We start from the raw sequence: 17785 nt of genomic DNA on the forward strand, positions 1-17785 counted from the left end.
CCCCCTGTGCCTCAAGGCAAAGTGGGAGGGGAAACGTGAAGAAACTGGGAACAAAAGTTGAGCCCGGGAAGAAGGGAGGGGTGGGGGGAAGGTGTTTTGATTTTTAAGGTCTGGTTGTATCTCCCATTGTTCTACTCTGATATTGGTAACAAATTAAAATGGTTTTGTTTTTTTATTCCTTATGACGAGTGTGTCTTTTGCCTGTGACCTGTTTAAATGGTGAGAAGCCCTCTCAGTCCTTATTTTGACTAGCCCTTTTTTGGGGCATTGTGGTGCTCAGTTATGTACTAGGCCTAAACCATGACACACCCCAAGCTTCTGGATTCTCATCAGTGATGGAGCTGACCTTCAACTTGTCCTACTAAGCCCCTTAACTCATCCCATTGAGATCTCCATGAAGGGTATGTACCCGAGGTGCTGACAGAACAGGATATCTTACTCATATTTTTCACAAACATTTCAGAGGTTCTGCCAGCTTTACTGGAGGAACTAGTCTTCCATTTTTGCCTTCTAATGTCCTTAGGAGAGGCTCCACAACTTAAATTGATTTTTTTTCTTTCTGGAGAGGAGAGGTGGAGTAGTTAAAATGACCTTGTTTCCTTAACTTTGAATGTAAAAGCCTTATTTAGTCAGCAAAAAAGAAAAATGTCACTTCATATTTTTCCGTATATACATCACCGGTTATGACATATTCCAAGAAATACTGACATTTTCAAGCTGAGGTAAAGGTCTTGCAGTACTGTATGATCCAGTGGCAAATTGTAACATACCTGCCATCTCAGGTAAATCTTTTGCATGAAAAATGCAAATTTACTTTTGAAAATTATTGACAGCAGTAGCTTTTTTTCCGTACTCTTCTCCTGACAACTTGCCTGCACATTCAGTAAACCTTATTTTATTTATGTGTAGCTATAGAGCAAAGGAAAAGTGAGTCATCTATGTTAACAATAATAACAGAAGGCTTTATAAAACACTAGAACTGTACATCATGTTAAGTGAATAGAAGGGTCAGTTTTTATATATAAATATATGAAATTATGTTTCCCAGCTCAAATGAAAATATGATAATGGCCTCCTATACTCATTTTAATATTTTTAGAATCTAATTAATTAAAAATCACTTATGTATATAATATGTATATGTAAAAATCACTTATTATATGTATATAATACATATCGTTTCATTCTAGAAAATTATCTTTTCGCGTTTTCACATCTAGACACAGATGAGGATTAGATGTGCTGTGGTTATTCTCTTTTCACAAAGGAAGGTCCCATGCAGCATTTGGATTCATATGTGAAATTTTATGAACTTTTGTGTTTGTGCTGACATGTTCAGATATAGGAAACAGAATGTCAGTTCTGACTCATCTACAAAGACCTCACTTATATCTAGATCTGCTTTTTTCATAAGAGCAGCATTATTTTCTTCTAATGGGAAGGAAAAAGAAATTCAATACAATCCAAAACTGGCTCAGTAATCTGAGGAGTTGGCTTATTTTGTGAAAAGATTGACTACTGATATTGTGTACAAGGAAAAAGTAAAAGAAAAAAAACAAAAAGCACTAAAAAATAACAAAAATAAGTTAAGGCATTTAAGACCTAGCCAAGATGCACAGACAAGGTAAATCATAGATCAGTTTACAGCAGTTGAAGATGGCACTGTTGGTTTCAAAACCCCTGAACATTAAGACTGTGATGATGAAGGTTACCACAAATGTACCTTCATTTCAGCTGCTCATTTGCCCACTGCTGAATTCATCCACTTGACTATTCCAATATTCAGTTTGCAAGCACTTGCAGTGTAGTGTCATCATACCAGAGGTGATCCACAAATAACAGTAATAACACTAACTACTTCCCATGCAACTTAGGCAAAGCTGACAAAAATAAATTTTTTCTAGGGGGACTGTGTGTCTTGAGATTGAGGAATAAAAATCTTTGCGAACAACAGTAGCTTTCAAAGTACACTATTCTTTAAAGTATTTGTAGATCTTGGGCACTCAGTAAATATCATAGTGTAGCTCCCAGAGAACTGCATAGATGACAGCAGGAAGTAAGACAGAACCAACACATCAGCTTTCATCACCAGTCAAGCACAAAGAGAACTGGCTTATTTTCGTAACATTCTCAAGTAGGTTAGGCTATAGGCCCCAGCTAAATCTTATGTGACTGCATAGAGGCCTGTACTTAGCATCAAGAACTAATGCTTACAGAAGAAAAATTGTGCAAACTATATTTGAACATCTAGCATATTAATTGACTTTCTCTGAAGGGCTTTTAGACCACACAGGCAATTAATGAGCTAGGGGTTCACATAACTTTTTTCTCATTACCTTGCTTATGTAGACAAGCCCTTCCTGAATAAACTACAGAAACACAGATGTTGTGCATTTGGATAATGTCCAAGAATAAATCTTTAAAGGCACAGTAGGGGAGCAGGAGTCTCTAAGGGCAAGAATATCAAAATAAAGACTATAAAAGGGACTGCATATAGCCAAACTGTTCAGCAAGGCTCCCAGCAAGAAACCCAAGGGAACAAATGGGGGCAAAGAAGGGAAATGATTCTCAGCTCTAGTAGTCTGCTGAACAAAATTCATAGGTGCTGGCTATGCAGAAGGCTTACAAAAGGTCTACATCATGTCCACCATCATAAGGGCAAGTTTCATGATGCCAGGTAACCCCAGTCAGTATATCTATTTGCTCTTTTTACTGGGGCTTTGTCTAAGGAGCAGGATTTATTATGAATTGACTGTATTTGCTAAATATTCATAGTTAAAACTTTTATGCTTCTTCTTTGATCTGGGAGTTCTTTCCAGATGAAATCTCAAGACATTTTTCTGTAGCTCTGGTTTACCTTCTGATGTGATAGGAGTGAATTTGTGTCACGTCTCAAAAAACATGTTTAAGCCTAGAAAGAAGCAGGATAGAGAATAGGCTAGTAAATAAGAGAAAATAGGCTTAAATGGGGAATAAAATGAAAGCCAGAAAAGTTTCATTTAAGGATTATCAAATATTCCTATCTGCAAATGGAGATTTAATTGAAGATATGGAGAAGTGTACTAAAAGGCTTGTACCTACACTGAAGCAAGCTATAGCATGTTTGGTTACACAAGCACATATGGCAAGGTTCATTGATGTGGTCCATGGTAGGCTGACAAGAATAAATGAACAAAAAACCTATTTCTGTCACCTGCCAGAACTGGGTGCTTTCTCACATTTTGACTTGCACATAGAGAAGCAGACGAAGAGGCAGGTAATCCAGGTTACACTGTGGTTGAACCTTTTCCCAGAAAACCTGTCAATGTGTTGTCTTGGTGCTAGTTAATATGTTTCTTGACAGTTAACCTCACCCAACTGAAAGTCATTGTTATTGATAGATCAGAAAGAAAGTAGAAGCTTCAATAAGGCCAGTTTTGCTCAGTGGAAATTGTCCTTGCAAGAATAGAAAAGTATTTTGTTCATTTCAGAGACTATTTTTCTCTATTTCTTTGTTTTATTAGCCTTAATAACTCCTGCTCAGAATTCAGCATTTCAAGATATTCCAAATGATCATTGTCATTTAATTTTATTACCAAAACAAATGGTTAAACTGAAAGTTGTAAGTTTAAGATTTAAGTGTTTTATTTTCTAAATTGTGTATCTTTGTCACTTTGGCCTGATTTTGAAAATGTCATTTGAAGAATTTTTTTAAAATGTCTGTTAAATGTGAATTTCCCCAGTGTTCTTTGTCTGTTTTCAAGTAAGCCTTTCTTTTCAAGTAATTAAAAACAAAAAGCTTCACAGTTGTTCTGTTTTGAATTCAAGTATTTGTCTCTGACCTTTGCTAAAACTTGTAAAATCACAAGGAGATAAGCATGAAAGAAATCATGTGCTGTTCAAGTACTTAAAGTCCAGGGAAATGCACTGAAGTAGAAAGGGGATTAATTGAAGAAGGAGGGTGAGGCCAAGCCATACTGTGTTGGTAGAAGAAGGATTAGTAAGCACACTGAACCAGGAGAGAAATTAGCAGCGCTTATTTCAGGTTAGATACAGTCATAGGACATGCAGAGATAGCACAGGATCTCAGTAGAGCAGAGGTACCAGGCAGAGAGAACAGGTACAATGCATGAACCATTGTCACTTCACTTTCTGGTGGAGCTGCCGTTAGAGAACAGCAAGGGAGCACAGAAAGGAACTGCAAAGTAGAGAAAAAGATACACTAGTTAAATGCAGAAGAGAAAGGCAAGAATACGTAGGGGGGTGGGTTGGGTGGAAAAAAGTTCAAAAAACTGGTGCCCTAGACAGGTTTTAGCAATTTGCCATAGTGAAGTAAATCTGTCTGGCTGTTGTACAGCATGAATGAACATTTGGGAAGCAAGTAGAAGTCAATGAGCAAATAGAGCTCTGGGTAGTTACTATCTTTTGTGAAGAGAGTGAGAGAAGAGAAGAACTTTAGTGTATGTAGTCAGAGTTGTTCGCTTTTCCAGGTAGATTATCGAAGTGCAGGGTTTAGAGGCATTTTCTGGGGTGGAAGGGGTACCCTGGAAGGTTTGTACCACCTGTTTTCATTCTCCTATCTCTCTCTCTCTCTTTCTCTCTCTCTCTCTCTCTCCCTCCCTCCCTCCCTCTCTCCCCCTCCCCCTCTCCCTCTCTCCCTCTCTCCCTCTCCCTCCCTCCCTCTGTCGCGATCCCTCTCTGTCTCTGTCTCTCTGTAGCTGAGTGTCTCATCCCAGGAGAGAAGAAGCCAGTGAGAGGGGACGGCCGGCTCTCAGAAGGAGACAGCTCTGCTGGATCTGCAGTCAATTTTTCTGCCACTGCTTCTCAGCATTTTCAGCCAAGCTGGAGCTCAGTTCCCTCGCCAGTGCACTAACATCGAGTCCCTGAGGAGCGGCATGTGTTGCCCAGATTATTTCCCTGTGTTTGGTCCAGGTACTGACCAGTGTGGTGTGTCTACGGGGAGGGGCCGGTGCATACAGGTGACTGTTGATTCACGACCCCACGGCCCACAGTACATCCACGATGGGCAGGATGACCGTGAGCAATGGCCCATACGCTTCTTCAACCAAACCTGCCGGTGCAACGGTAATTTCTCTGGTTACAACTGTGGGTCATGTCGCCCCGGCTGGAGTGGACCTACCTGTAGCCAACAAATCAATATAGGTAAGAGCACCAGAAATATGGCATGAAAATTGCCTGTTGGTAGTGCTTGCTTCAAAATGTACTTAACAGATTTCTTTTCTTTAAAACACAAAATGTCCCTTATTTAGCAAATGTACATTGTCATAGAGGCTATTAAGGCAGCTGATAGATGAGTTGTTCAGCTTGTGTACCAAGTGCGTACATTTAGTACCCAATTAAAGGAAGAAACAAAACCAGTTTGTGCAGGATTAGGACAAATTCCTTTGAAGAACAGAACACCTAAGTTGAAAAAATTGTATTTTTTGGAATTATTTAAGGGTAAAACAATGTATGTAGAGATGTATGTGTGTTTGTGAGTATGTCTGGGAATAATATTTATGTAGATCTCATGCTTAATACCTTGTGACTACTTAAAGTGTGACAGTAGCTCTTTTGATTCAAAATCCCTTAATACATTTCTAAACAATGTACCTGACCTTGCAAATTTTTACTTACCTAGTTGCTATCAATGTTTTTAAAAGCTCTAACTCATGACTATTAGTTCTTCAGGTGAATGAGCACAGGGACTGGTGGGTCTTTCTGAGAGTTATCCAGTTTCACTTTAGTTCGGAATGTCAGTAAATAAATGCCTACATTTTTGGAAACAGTTACAAAATCTCTGTGGGACTGGGAAAATGTTGAATATTGTAGGTACATTGAAAAAAGACAAGCAGACAGATCCTTGTTCTCAAGTCTCGATCTGAATGAACAAGATTTCAGTCTTTGTTAGTGAAAGTTTAAAGGTGTAATTGAAACTTTGCAAAATCCATAATCCCCCAAATTTGTGATCGGTTCTACTGACATAAGCAACCACAGCTCTCTCACAAAAATGTGCAGTGCCTCTTGTAGAAACAGAAATCAGCATCACCATTATTTTCACCAGATAGGATTCACTCTATGAACAGGAGCACATGTTCAAACAGTGATTAACAAAGGATGACTTACAAATTCAAAATATTAACAATAAGATTTTTGAAAACAGTTTACTGATAGCTGTGGGAAAGACCTTAGGATTTTGTTCATCCTCTAAGCTCCAAGAAGTAAACTAGAAAGCAGAAAGTATGACTCAAGAATTGGATTTGCTAAGCCAGGTTGCACCCTCTGATGCTCTGTCCGTTTTTATTAACAATGATGATAACTCTGACAACTAACTGATAAATAAATGTTAACATGCACAAACTTAGTAAAGTAAATCTGCAAAAAAGCAAAAAAAAGCTGCAAAAAGCAGCTTTAACTGATTTTCTAGGATATACAAGAGCACTTTTTACTTTTCTCACTTATTAAATCCTTTACTACCCTGTAAATTTGTGAGCAAATCAGAATTATCATGCATGACAACTTGAGTTTAAACAGGGGAAATTAACTTCTTCTTATGCTTAAGTTTCCACATGGAGGTCACCTCTTTTGTCCATCCATAAAGCTGGCCCCAGCTGCTCAGATTTCAGAAATAATTATTGAATAACTGTTGGTATAGCCTTATAAAACAGCTGTAAAATGCAGTTTGGTGCCTTCATAAATTCTAAATTCATGCCTAACTTTAATAATAGTCCATTTTTTAAATTGTGGTTCAGATATGTATTTTGAAAAATGAAAAAGCTAGTATGTCTATGTAAATGAAAATTAGATGGATATTTTTCATGAGCTACTTAAAATCAACAACAAAAACCCCTTCAGTCACTATGGCTAGCATATCAGTTGAGTTCCACATAACAGAAAAGGATGTTTCAGGATACAGAGTCCTTGGATGAAACTCACATTTCATAAAAGTATTCCTACAAAGTTCGATGAAGCCATAATATTCTCCACTGAATCTTCATATAGTGGAATGTAATTCACTTTTATTCTTCATATTGATTCATACTGAATACATGTTGCTACTCATATCATGACACTCTATCACTCATTTGGACAATTACAGATTTTACAGTACCTTTTATAATGAAAAAGGGTGCAGGATGAAGAATAGCTGTGAGGACTTTTACTTGTGTCATTGTCTAAACTTAGCCTGAAATCTTCCCAGTCCAGATGAAAGCATGCTAGACTATAACTGACGTGATGGGGACTCTGTACCTCTTGATGATATACTGCTATTTCAGTAAGTCAGTTGTCCTCCTTGTTTCAGTGTCTATATGAGGACAATGATATTTGTAAATGGTTTTGAGATACACTGCTAAACAGGACTAATACATGGCTGTTGTTAATAATGGGAGGTAATGTCATTAAATAGAGATGTTGTACTGTGTGAAATTCACAGTTCACTGGTGAATCTGCCATTTTTTCCTACAAAAGTTCAAACACAAACTAAATGGCCAAGCTGTAGAGCTTCTGATTACTATAAATTTTATATAATATTCTTTTCTTGTAAACTGTTACCACAGAAAATCTTAAGTCTATTGGATGAAATTCCAAGAGATTTGTGTGATGAAGAACTGTCTTTGTCATTTCACTGACAAGATGGAAAGATAATCTGTAACACTACTTCTAAAAGCACTAAAACCACAAGTTTTGGGGTTTATTTTTATTTGGCTCAACCTTTCTGACAATTAATAACATTTTCTATTTATGATCAGTACTCTCTGAATTAATCCCACCCCCTCCCCCCAAAAAAAAAAAGCATGAACACTTGAAGAAAAAGGGACTCAATGGAAATTATTAGGAGCAAAATAAATTAGTCCTGGGAGATCAGACATGTGTCTATTACTTTGGTAACTTGCTGCTTCTGTATCCTTACAGTCAGGAGGAATCTTTTGGATTTGAGTACAGAAGAAAGGAGACGTTTTGTGAATGCCTTACACCAAGCCAAGGTGACAGTCCATCCTGATATTGTTATTGCTACACGAAGACGCGAGGAAATATTTGGGCCAGATGGCAACACACCACAATTTGAGAATATTTCCATTTATAACTACTTTGTGTGGTCTCATTATTATTCTGTCAGGAAGACTTTCCTTGGTGCAGGGCAGCAGAGTTTTGGAGGAGTTGATTTCTCTCATGAGGGACCAGCTTTTCTCACATGGCATAGGTACCATCTACTGCAGCTTGAAAGAGATATGCAGGTAAAGTTCAGTGTTGAGCCATGTGTTCATTCTGTTTTGGTTAATTAAAGAACTTCTCCCTGTAGTCCAATAAGCAAAAATTATATCAGCCCTTCCTATGTGTTGAAACATTTCTGCTGAAATGTCAGTAACTCATTAGGTATACTGAACTTAATAGACCGCATTTAGGTTTTAGCCTATCATTTTTACAGAGATGCTAAAAACAATATTTCAATCAGAGTAATGGAAAAAATTAAATTTACATTAAAAACTACATAAAAATCTCCTGTAAAAATGGATGTAAATTCTAGAGATATCCATAGACGGTATTTTCTGGGACCAACAGAAATTTTTGTCAGTGTTATTTTTAATATCAAGACCGCAATTCTTGACTAAGTTAGACTAATCAAAGCAGCAGAAGTTCTAAAGAAAAGTATTATGGAGATGGCTTGGGGATTCAGAAGCATATTTTATTTGTATAATTAGTGTAACTGAAAAGATAAATCAGTATTTAGTAATACTGTGTTCCATAAATCAGTGGTTCTTCTGTTTTCTTGTCTGTGTATGGACCTATCTATAAAATTAATACATTATTTTATGGACAATCATCCTTCTTAAAGAAGAGAGAATGAAGATTTCAAGGTTAAGATTAAATAGTCTTTGAAATCACTTCAAGGGTTTTCACTAGTTTCAATGGCCCCACATCAGGCTGAGGAACAAACTCCCTTCAAAACTTATATTTGACGTAAGTGGTATTTCATTATGTGGAAGCCCTGAGGAGTTCTAGCTCTTGGTGATTTAACATATATTCCTATTTATGTTAGTGAAGTTGATCATTAGTTAAGCTGATTTGGCTGGCCAACACATACTGGTACATAAATACTGGAAGCCAGGACACACTCCAGATCTGTTCAACTCCAATCCATACTAGAACCAAACAATGACAATTTGAAGGGACAGTATTCCTTTTCCTTACTCTTCTATCTACTCAGTAATAGAATCATAGAATGGTTTGGGTTGGAAGGGACCTTAAAGATCATCCAGTCTAACCCCCCGTTCATGGACAGGAACACCTCCCACTAGACCGGGTTGTCAAAGCCCCACTAAACCTGTCTTTGAACACTTTCAGGGAGGGGATATTCACAACTTACCTGATCAAACTGTGCCAGTGCCTCACCCCCCTCACAGTAAATAATTTCTTCCTAATATCTAATATAAACTAACTTCTTACAATTTAAAACTATTATCCCTTGTTCAGTTACTCCAGGACCTTGTAAAAAGTTCCTCCCCAGCTTTTTTGTGGGACCCCTTGAAATACTGGAAGGCAGCTATTAAGTTTCCCTGGACCTTTCTCTTCTCCAGTCTGAACAACCCCAGCTCTCTCAGCCTGTCTAAATAGGAGAGGTGCTCCAGGCTCCACACCTCTGATCATCTTTGTGGACCTCCTCTGGACTCACTCCCACAGGTCCATGTCCTTCTTATGTTGAGGGCCCCAGTGCTGGATGCAGTACTCCAGACAGGGTTTCACGAGAGCAGAGTAGACAGGAAGAATTGCCTCCCTTCACCTGCTGGTCATGCTTCTTTTGATGCAGTCCAGGAAACAGTTGGCTTTCTGGGCTGCAAGCACACATTGCTGGCTCATGCTGAGCTTTTCATCAACCAATGCCACCAAGTCCTTCTCCTCAGAGCTTCTTTCAATTTATTGTCCACCCAGACTATATTTCTGCTTGGGATTGCTCAAACTCATGTGCAGGACTTTGTACCTCACCTTGTCATTCCTCAGTTGGATTAGGTATTCCATGTGCTACAAATGCTGTTGTTGTTGATATGCCATTAAGAATGTTTGGAAAAGTGGGATATCAGTATTAAGCGATGTTTCTTACTACTCACAATATCGTTTCATGCAAAAGGTACTGTCTTATTAATAAGGGAGTTCCCTGACTTAGTTCATAGTGCAACCATATGTTCTATTGAACAAAGGCATCAACGTGAAAAACTACCAAATGTTTTTACATAGATTTCATACATTTTCCATAGATTTCTTCTCCATGGTGCAGGACTCTGACTCTTACTAAGTTGTATTTAATTGTTTTTTAACATCTTTCTAGCAGTAAATGTTATAGTTGTCTGGGCATACATGTAATAACACCGTATTTTCACGGTTTAGAACATGCTGCAGGACCCCACTTTTGGTCTGCCCTACTGGAACTTTGCAACAGGACAGAACACCTGTGATATCTGCTCAGATGACCTGATGGGAGCTAGAAGCAATTTTGATTTCTCACTTATCAGCCAGAACTCAATCTTCTCTCAGTGGCGAGTGCTATGTGAAAACGTAGAAGACTATGAAACTTTGGGAACCATCTGTAACAGTAAGTATGACTGCTGGCAGATACTTGGAAAGAAAATAATTTAATAATAAATAAATATTGTACCTTACATTGCAATGGCTTTTCCCACTCAAAAAGTCTTAACGTGTTTTTTTAAATATTTTTAAATATTTTTAAAATATTCTTTATCCGAGTTTCATAGAATCAGAGAATCATAGAGTACTTATGTTTATAAAAGAAATTTGAGATCATCAAGTCCAACTGTTCACTAACTCTACCATGCTCACTTCTAAACCATGTCCCTGAGCACCATATCTAGACTGCTTTTGGATACGTCCAAGGATAGTGATTTCTCCACTTCCCTGAGTAGCCTGTCCCAGACTTTGATGACCCCTTCAGTGTAAAAGATTTTCCTAATGTCTAACTTAAACCACCTTTGGCATAATTTGAGGCCATTTTCTTTTGCCCTATGGGTTGTAACTTGAGAGAAGAGACCCACACTCCCCTCTCGGTCTTCTGAGATAGTACATACTTATCCTCTGCCTTGCACTCAGTCATGAAGCAGTTCAAAATTTGATCAGGAGCTTGTAGCAGAGGGAGAGGTAAATGTTTTGACTTCCCTTCTTATGTAGTATCTATTAATTTCTTGTGCCATACATAATTAAATCTGGCAGTGTCATTTCTTAATTGAAGCTTTTCTCCTGACCACTCCACTCACCACTTTAATGGTATTCTGCCTCCTAAATGGAGAACATTTAACAAATCCCCATGTTAACCATGTGGAGCATGTTTTGAATGTAAAGAATATTGAATCCTAATACATCTATCTCAGCTACAAGAGCTTAAAAATCTCAGCAAAATCCTTGTACAATCATGATCTTCAAGCCACAACTCAGCATCTTCATGGAAATAGAGGGAAAAATATGGAAATAACACAGTACTGGGTTAGTAACGCACATAATCTACTATAGCACTTTCCCCATCTAGTCTATCAGGACATTCTCAAAACTTTTGTCCTAGTTCTCCTCAAAAAATCACATTGAGAAACTACAGAATGTTTTCTCAAAGCATTTATAGAACTACAAATTTCAGTAAGAGGCTTCTAGATGTTTTTTTTAAAATCCTGGTGCAAAGTATCCAGCACACAGGACCCCATGAACGTTCAGATTCTTTGCCTGAGATGAAGAACAAACCTATTTATTTGGTTTAAGTGTCATTTGCAAAGGATTTTTTTCCCCACGGTTCAGTTATTAGAAGGATGTGTTCTGTAGCCTACTGTTTTGCACAAGTATTGTTTTCTCTCTTCTCTCCACCCCCAGGCACTGAGGGTGGGCCTATTCGAAGAAATCCTGCTGGAAATGTTGCACGACCTATGGTACAGCATCTCCCAGAGCCTGAGGATGTTGCTCAATGTTTGGAAGTTGGTGTATTTGACACTCCTCCTTTCTATTCCAATTCAACAGACAGTTTCCGTAACACAGTAGAAGGTAACCATGGCAAATAAAAGGGCCTGGGACAACTCCATATAAGTCAAGGAAGCAGGCTTTCCATTTTTCCTGTTGGAAGTATGAATTTGGGGGCAGTCTATTGAACTCTAAGAGCACATTGTTGTTAGCATGAAGTATTAGTTTAATACTAAGCATAAATAAGCTCAGGGTAAATTACTTGATAGCTTATGTCAGTTCTTTAAACACTTTAAAAGTCTTAAAAGTCTATCACTGGCATACTAGCTTAGAACTAGAAACTAGCTGAGATCAGATCCCTGAAATTTTGTAATAGGTTGCCCTTATTGAAAACAGACAGCTTTGGCCAGCAGATTGAGATGCTACCATGAGGGTTACCAGCTTTTGCACACAGGTTGAAATGGAGCTGCAGCCTCAAATGAGATACACAAAAGAAAGCAAAGGAATTATAAGCCTTGGAAGTACTTTAAGAATTAGTATTGAAGTAGCAATTGAGGTCTGGATACAGAATTAATTGCTAGACATGTTAGTCCTTCTCTCTGGGCCATATAACACTGTTCTCTAAGCTTTACCGATTTAAAATGAAATTTTCAGTTACTGGCTTCTGAACACAGCTGAAAACACAGAAACCAGCCTAAAGATCTGATACATGCTGTTTAGCTGCTATCCTGCCAACTGCTTCTGCACTTTAATAATCAGGAGTTTTAAACAGGAAGGACTAGGATTCATGAGAAAAGATTACCAAGCAATAGTTCAGATCTCTGCCAGACATCCCATAGGTCCTGTGGGTCTCTTGAAGAGGCATAATTCCTATGATGGAGAGGATCTTCGCCATTTTCTTTCTATTGGAGAACAAAACCAAGAATCTTGGTGTCCCTGCCCACAGCAGGGGGTTTGGACTAGATGATCTTTAAGGTCCTTTCCAACATAAATCATTCTATGATTCTATAACAGCTGGCTCTTTAAGATAGGTGGCAACATACACACACCTATGTCAGCAGTTCAAAAACACATGAAACAATTACAGTTATGCTGAAATACATGTGGGTCCCAGACACATACCTTTATTTTCATGCTCCAATAGGTTTTATTTTGGATATTTTTTCATTAGATCTCAGAAACCTTGTACTCCACATTCTCAGTATTCTTTTGTAAAGACTATTTTAGTCCGAAAATTATGCATGCTAGGAACATTTCTTAAGTGCCAGTAGAGGGAGAATTAGCTACTCATTTATGTTAAGCAAGGCAACACAACAACATGGCAGACTTTCAGAGAAAAAAGTATCCAGATGGGACTACAGCTTCCAACAAAATCTTCACTGAGATTTTTTGTTCTTCTTTGTTTACCTATTCAGGGTACAGTGATCCTTCAGGGAAATATGACCCAGCAGTTCGCAGTCTTCACAACTTGGCTCATCTATTTTTGAATGGGACAGGAGGTCAAACTCATTTATCACCAAATGATCCTATCTTTGTCCTCCTGCACACATTTACAGATGCTGTTTTCGATGAGTGGCTGAGAAGGTATTCTGCAGGTAAGATGTGCTCACAGAAGGCAGTGGAATGGGTAGTTGTCAGTCTTTGTAGTCACACGCGCTCAGCTGCTTCTTATTGTACAGCAAAATGGCCCTAATCTTAGGAGAGAGGACTGGAATTTTAACAGTTAGTCTAGTTAACAAAGACAGACTGTATAACAAGCAAGCTCCCTTCCCCACCCCATTGACATCCATTTTCAAATCACTGTCTGTGAAGGGACTTGGCCAGAGATACCAGGCAGAAATTAAGAAAGCAATATACACAAATATACTGTCTCCATAGAGCAAAAACAGTGTAACCATGGAAGGTCCAAATACTTCATGGACATCCCATTACTGTGTGCAGTAAATATCCATGTTTCTTCTTGTCAAACAAGATCAGATGCTATGCACACTCTCATGATTCATTTTGACCACCTTTGTTATATATTACCAGTATTCCATAACCACTTCCATATCCTTTCAAAGGACGATTACTGTTGCTGCCCTTGTTTCTTTAACTCTGAAGAGAAAAAGGGATGAAGGAGGAAGTGAAGGAGAGGGAAGGAAGTACAGAAGGAAGGAAATGCAAGAAAAAAAGAAAATAAAAGAAATAAGAAAGGAGATTGGCATCAGTGAACTGAGGAGAAAATTCTGTGTGACCCTAATGTCTGTCCATTAGTACGCACAAAGCAGTGACTGTATTCCTCTAAGGACAACCCAGCCCCTCTTCCTTCTTCTACAGAAGACAGCTGCTATTGCACAACTCAGACTTCTTTGTGCAGCTTTCACAAGGTGCCTCATGTACTTTTCTCATATCAGCTATCAGGGAGACAATTGTTTTCCCTGGTGGTACTTACATAACCTATCACAAGCATTTGTATCATTACCAAAATGGATTTTTTTTTTCCTTCAGCTGACTTTCTCCTGATTTACCATAGCACTGCAAAATAATTCCACTGGAGATTTTATCAACTGCCCTCCTGAACTGCATGAGAGAACTCTTCATTACTGTTACATTCAGACAAAGCCAGATTGTAGCAAAATTTTTTTCCAAGCCCTCTATAGATATTTCTTCTTTTCCATGGGAGAAGAAATGAAAAGCCCAACACAGGCTGAAAGTTTTACAATTTACTAGTGGATTTTGTTAAAAAACAGAGATAACATCAGTAGTCTTGCTTTTGGACAAAGCAGAGCCAGCTACTCTGGATCTGTCATCCTGGAAAACCAATCCTTTCAGATTAACTTAAGTTAGGAACAAAAAAATTGAGGAACCCGAGTTACTATTGGAAATAAAATGAAGTAGTGCAAATTATTTTGATTTTATTTACAGAAGTGTGATTTGAATTTCAAATTTAGATATCTCAACATATCCACTGGAGAATGCCCCCATTGGACATAATCGACAGTACAATATGGTGCCTTTCTGGCCTCCAGTTACCAATAATGAAATGTTTGTTACTGCACCAGAAAATCTGGGATACAGCTATGAAGTCGAGTGGCCAGGTAAACCATCCAATGTGGATGCTTTCTCTATTTTTCCTCATCACTTTTTCCCCCTTTAAGTCTATGCATCATATAACAAATTTTGTTCAAATTTCACAAACAATATTTGATAATTTTGTAAAGGACTACTTGTCTTTTCGTCTCTGGCTTTGCAGAACACTTGCATTTTGGATTTAGTACAATTAAAGAGCTACTGATTATAGATTGTTCCTGCATGAAGCTACCACTATTCACTTCAGGTTTTGGAGAAGTTCTCATTTGGATCTAAACTTTTGCAGAAGGTCCTTATTGCTATATCATATGCGTTCATCAGATCACTACAGAGAATACAAACCCCTCAGAAACCAGAGAGCAGAAGAAAGGTCCAGAACTGTTTTTAGTGTTACAAAAGAGACTGAAATTTTCCCACATTTTGGAACAAATATTATAAACTAAAATTTAAACTGGTTCTACTCATTGAATAATGACAAATACTGAGCTTTGATCTGTCTCCCTGATATTTATCCATATACTTGACATTTATTTTTAATAACTTTCCCTTTTGCTTTCCTTCCTGTAGGTCGGGCTCTCCGTGTCACAGAGATGATAACTATCGCAATAGTGACTGCACTGGTTCTTGTTGCAATTATCTTTGCTGCTGCTGCATGTATCGTACGTGTCAAGAAAAATAAGGATGACTTGCATCAGCCTCTTCTTACTGATCAGTATCAACACTACTCAGATGATTACGATGGCATACCAACACCGAGCCAGTCTGTTGTTTGAAGAGATGGCATTTTTTGCATCTGACTGAAACTGTTTCTTTTGCTGTATTTTATAAATTGTGGTCATCTATCTACTTTAAAATAAAGAGCATAAACTTTCAGCTGTCTTGATATATTTGCTTCAGGCTTTGCCTCCTCTTTCATCACACCTAGGTATCAATAAATCACCTTTGAAATACTAATTCTGTGTTGATTTTAGAAGAATTACACTAACTTTTCATGGTTCACCTGCAAGCCTTTTTCATGCATATATCTGTAAAATCTGGTAAAATTTAGTTAACTTGCCAACAGCGAATGTCATCTGACTTCATCTAGCTTTTATACCCAAAATTCTTTTATGAGGTACTTTTGTGAAAAGATCATGTCTAGAATGGGACAGAAGCTGAATCCAAATTACAAATAAGCACCTTGGCTAGCCAAGTGGAATTCGGTTTCAAAACAGCCAACATGCCAAGCATGGAGCTACAAGGGAATTCTGAGGGTAATAGAGTGTTTGAAATGCAACTTTATCCACAGAACATAGTTTTGATCCTGTTGCTGTTTCCAGGTGGATCTGCAAAAGGAGATTCACCACTGAGAACCCACTTGAACATCTAGATACTTCAGCTGTATGTCCAAATACAGCTGCCTGAAGAGAACATCCATTTGAAAGGACAGTTGGCAGCAGCCTTTGTATTATTTTGATTTTGATTTTTCACTCTCTTGCTCCCTTTTTCTCTCCCACTATTCCCATGACAAGGCATTCTGCCCAGCAATGAAAGACCTTGCTTAAATTCTCTCCTGTGGGAATTTAAACCTTCATCTCTTGTACTTTGAGAGAAGGCCCTAGGCATCAGGCTGTAAAATAGTCTTGGAAAAATAGCCATGTGCAAATGATGTTGAATTTAATACACATGAGCCAGCAGGAAACCAGCAAACTAACATGTGCCTTTACAAACTGAGGTAGGGCTTTAGGTATCTGGCTTCAAGCCTCACCTCCTCTCTCTCATCATAACTAGGTACTAATAAATAATCTAATTATATTCCTATGATGACTTATTGAATCTGAATTAGGAGTCATTAGCTAACATACAGAGGTGTTCCTGGGTTCAAACTATTGAATCCCACATCATCTACTCTATACTCCAATTCTCACACTATAATGACAAGCTGTCTTTTGTCTCTCGTTCTGTCTGACTCCAGCTTCAACAGAAGTGGCAAGTAATTTGGATTGAGTTCTTTCAGTCTGAGGCAGCTTTCCTAGACTTTATGTCATTAGGCAAAGCAAGGTTCATTCACCTCCTCCCTTCAGCTATGCCTTCTGCATGCTGTGTTAACCTCAATGGTTTCAGTGACTACCAGATGTACTCAAAGCACATTTACTCATTTGCAAAGAGACACATAATTTATACATTGAGAAGGATGTAAATAGGAAGATAAGTAATCTTGGCTTAGCAAGTGGAAGATGGGCTATCATCCTAACTCATCTTACCAAGCATGGGGCATGGACAACAAAAAAAATTCACACAGAAAGCTGATATTTGGGAAGAAAACTTTCCACTGAAGCACCAACAGCACAAAATGAATACAGGTAAAGTCTTTTGGGTTGTGCTCTTGGCTTTACTTACAGTATGGCCAATCAGCATTTCAGATACACAAGCAGCAGTAAGGAAGGAGAGGCAGTGGGGTGGCCATGTATTTTAGGGAATGCTATGACTGCCTAGAGACTAGTAATAGTGACAAAAGGGTCGAGTTCCTATGGTTGAGAATCAAGTGTAAGGCCAACAAGTCAGGTATCATGGTGGGATTTTGTTATAGACCACCTAACCAAGATAAGGAAATAGATAAACTATTCCATAGACAGCTGGGAGAAGACCCGCATTAAATTCTCCTTGAATTCATGAGGGACTTCAACTTCCCAGATATCTGCTGGAAATATAAGACAGCAGAGATGGAACAGTCCCGGAGGTTCCTGGAGTGTGGAAGATAACTTCCTGACACAGCTGCTGAAGGAACCAACAAGGGAAGGTGCCC

The 17785-nt window shown here is 38.3% G+C and overlaps 1 protein-coding gene across 1 annotated transcript; it reads left to right on the plus strand.

Moving 5' to 3' along the window:
* Positions 1-4781: 4781 nt before the first annotated feature.
* TYRP1 (tyrosinase-related protein 1) lies at positions 4782-15784 on the plus strand. The gene is made up of 7 exons (XM_010188387.1): positions 4782-5142; positions 7894-8216; positions 10363-10567; positions 11845-12012; positions 13344-13523; positions 14862-15008; positions 15568-15784. Exons 1-7 carry the CDS (start codon positions 4875-4877, stop codon positions 15771-15773), a joined length of 1497 nt encoding a protein of 498 aa, XP_010186689.1. The 5' UTR covers positions 4782-4874; the 3' UTR covers positions 15774-15784.
* The last annotated feature ends 2001 nt before the right edge of the window (positions 15785-17785 follow it).

Source organism: Mesitornis unicolor, unplaced genomic scaffold (assembly GCF_000695765.1).
Source record: "Mesitornis unicolor isolate BGI_N332 unplaced genomic scaffold, ASM69576v1 scaffold26607, whole genome shotgun sequence".
NCBI lineage: Eukaryota > Metazoa > Chordata > Aves > Mesitornithiformes > Mesitornithidae > Mesitornis > Mesitornis unicolor.

Coding starts and splice junctions, on each gene's coding strand:
- TYRP1 (XM_010188387.1), top strand. CDS start 4,875: ATGTGTTGCCCAGATTATTTCCCTGTGTTTGGTCCAGGTACTGACCAG. Junction 5,143..7,893: donor TAGCCAACAAATCAATATAG/GTAAGAGCACCA, acceptor GTATCCTTACAG/TCAGGAGGAATCTTTTGGAT. Junction 15,009..15,567: donor CTATGAAGTCGAGTGGCCAG/GTAAACCATCCA, acceptor TCCTTCCTGTAG/GTCGGGCTCTCCGTGTCACA.